General features: G+C 50.6%; 1 protein-coding gene across 1 annotated transcript in view; it reads right to left on the reverse strand.

Moving 5' to 3' along the window:
- Nucleotides 1–2031: 2031 nt before the first annotated feature.
- Nucleotides 2032–2271, reverse strand: part of LOC114072971 (protocadherin beta-13-like) — a gene marked incomplete at both ends in the record, with an annotated part of 15876 nt that continues 15636 nt past the window's right edge. The window contains one exon of the mRNA XM_027910780.1: nt 2032–2265. Within this exon, the coding sequence (XP_027766581.1) occupies nt 2032–2265 (234 nt within the window). The remainder of the gene's footprint in view (nt 2266–2271) is intronic.

Below are 2271 nucleotides of genomic sequence, written 5' to 3' on the forward strand. Positions count from 1 at the left end.
CGGCCCGGCTCGGCTGTTGGGAGCTGGGCTGGGCTTGGCTGTGCTGAGCTGGGCTGCGCTGGGTCGGTGTCGGCGGCGCCTTAGCCGAGACCACCACCCAGCGGTGCGCGCTGGGACTGCGCCCGCCGCCGCCCGCTGCCCGCGCTGCCGCTCGCCCCGGCCCACGGACACGCGCGCACACGCGCGGGGCCGCCGCTCGCCCCCGGGTGAGCCCGGGGCAGGACGAGCGCACATCAAAGCGCGGATGGAAGTGCCGGCAAGCATTTCGGTGAGCCCTGGGGATATTCCGATTGACTCCGAGAGCACGGACAGCTCCGGAACCTGCCCCGCCTCTCCGCGCTCTCCGATGCTCACAAGTCCTCGGGAAACCGTGAGCTCTTGTCTCCTGCTTGAGGTAGAAGCTGAGCCCAGAGGGACTGAGCTGCCTTCCCCGAACAGAAAAAACGGCCTAGAACCTACGCAGTGGCTGCACAGTTGTAACAGCACGGGCACGGCACTGAACACTCTATCGGCAGCGTCTCCAAGATCTACACACATATGCACTCACCCAACATTATCTCAATTAACGAACAAAACGAGAGAAAACCTCCCAGACTTTTGAAAAATCTTTTCCGAATGAACGATTCTACAAAAGATTCTTCCAAGCAAGGAATTAAGCAGCTCTCTTTATTTCACACTTACACTTTTTTTCAGTTTTTACACTCGGGAGTATCCCAGCTTAGAATGTTGCAGTTTAAAACTTCAGCACAACACAGACTGTCTGAGGCTTTCTGAATATTCCGTGCATCACAGACATTATAAAAGGTAGCAGTTACAATAGGTGGGGTGACAGTCCTTCTTAAAAGGAATAAGCCAAAAAATGCTCAAGTCCAGTTCCAGGAGTAGAAGGGTAAAGGGCAAAAAAGGAGAATGCAAATGCACTAACACAAACCCAGAAGGTTATGCTGGGACAGCTTCCCAGTTCAATTCTACTGAATTCAGCAACAACCATGAGAAGACTAAACTAAAAGTCCTTTTCACAAGCTCACCTTAGTTGTACTTTCAGAAAATGCTCTTTGAAGGACATTTGGAGTTTTCATGCAATACACCTAAAGACAATAAACATGTTTTCACACCTCTGTACAGTTACAGGCTACCCCAACACTGTTTGTGCCGGTCTACTGCAAGGAGATACAACACCCAATCTCCTCTTATCGCTAAAGTATAGATTTAATTGTGCATTTTGCTGCTCTTCTCTGACACCAAGAAGAGGAGTTCTCTGTACTCAAACGGTTAAAATACCCTTCTTGCCTGTTGAGCTGGAATTGCCTGCTGGCAATGGCTGAATGGCAGGAATTCCCTGATTCATAGGGCAACAGCAGTGAAGATTGGGAAACACACAGTGGCTGTAATGAGTGACATAGTGACAAGAAATCAAAACCCACAGATTCCATATATGTCAGACAGACACATTCCGAACCCAGGAAAGAAAGAGCTTGGTGCTCACATGGCATTGTGGCACAACACTCACAATTTCCTTCCTTTCCTGAGCTGGGAAAAGTTCATTATGAGTTTCAGAAAAGAAATTTCTGTCTCATTTTCTGAGCCATACTCTTACAGATCAGGTCCATATTAAAGTCCACTGTTATGTCTGACTGCAAAAGAGACAAGAGCTCAGGTGGGAGAGCTAACTGCATTCTTTAAACCTCTCAGGAATGACATTAACAGACCTGAAATATATGAATGTCTGAGTGATAGACTTCCCTTTATTCTGTTTGCTTCTTGATTTTAGTGGAACACGAACATTCCCTGACTTACAATTTCTGGAAAAAAAGTCATGCCAATTGCAAATACAGCTTTATTTTGGAGGAACAATTTGTAAAGGCTGCAGCCTGCATTCCTTCTGACAACGAGGCACGAAGCCTCTGGCTATGCTGACCCTGTGCTAGTTAAAGGAAAGACGATTGAACTGTTCTGCAGACACAGGCCCAGCATTGTCTGGGGTCACGTCCTCTGTGGGGACAGGGACACAAGGGAAAACCTGTTCCTCACCGGTGTCCACGCCCATGACACAGGGCTGCGGTGGCAGGCTGGGGACGAAGGGCTTGAGGAACCTGAACTCGCTGTTGCCCGAGCCCGTGGTGAGGCTGATCTCGTAGCAGTAGGGGCGGGGCAGGGTCCCCGCAGCAGCTGCATCGGCCAGGCCGCTCGGCAGGTTGTCGGCCCCGGAAAGCACGTGGCCAGCCTTCAGCTGCTTTCTCTGGCACAGCCTGCGAGCCACGAAGGCTGCAG

This window comes from Empidonax traillii, unplaced genomic scaffold (genome assembly GCF_003031625.1).
Source record: "Empidonax traillii isolate 1590-97213 ecotype Southwest subspecies unplaced genomic scaffold, ASM303162v1 scaffold4705:size17952, whole genome shotgun sequence".
Taxonomy (NCBI): Eukaryota; Metazoa; Chordata; class Aves; order Passeriformes; family Tyrannidae; genus Empidonax; species Empidonax traillii.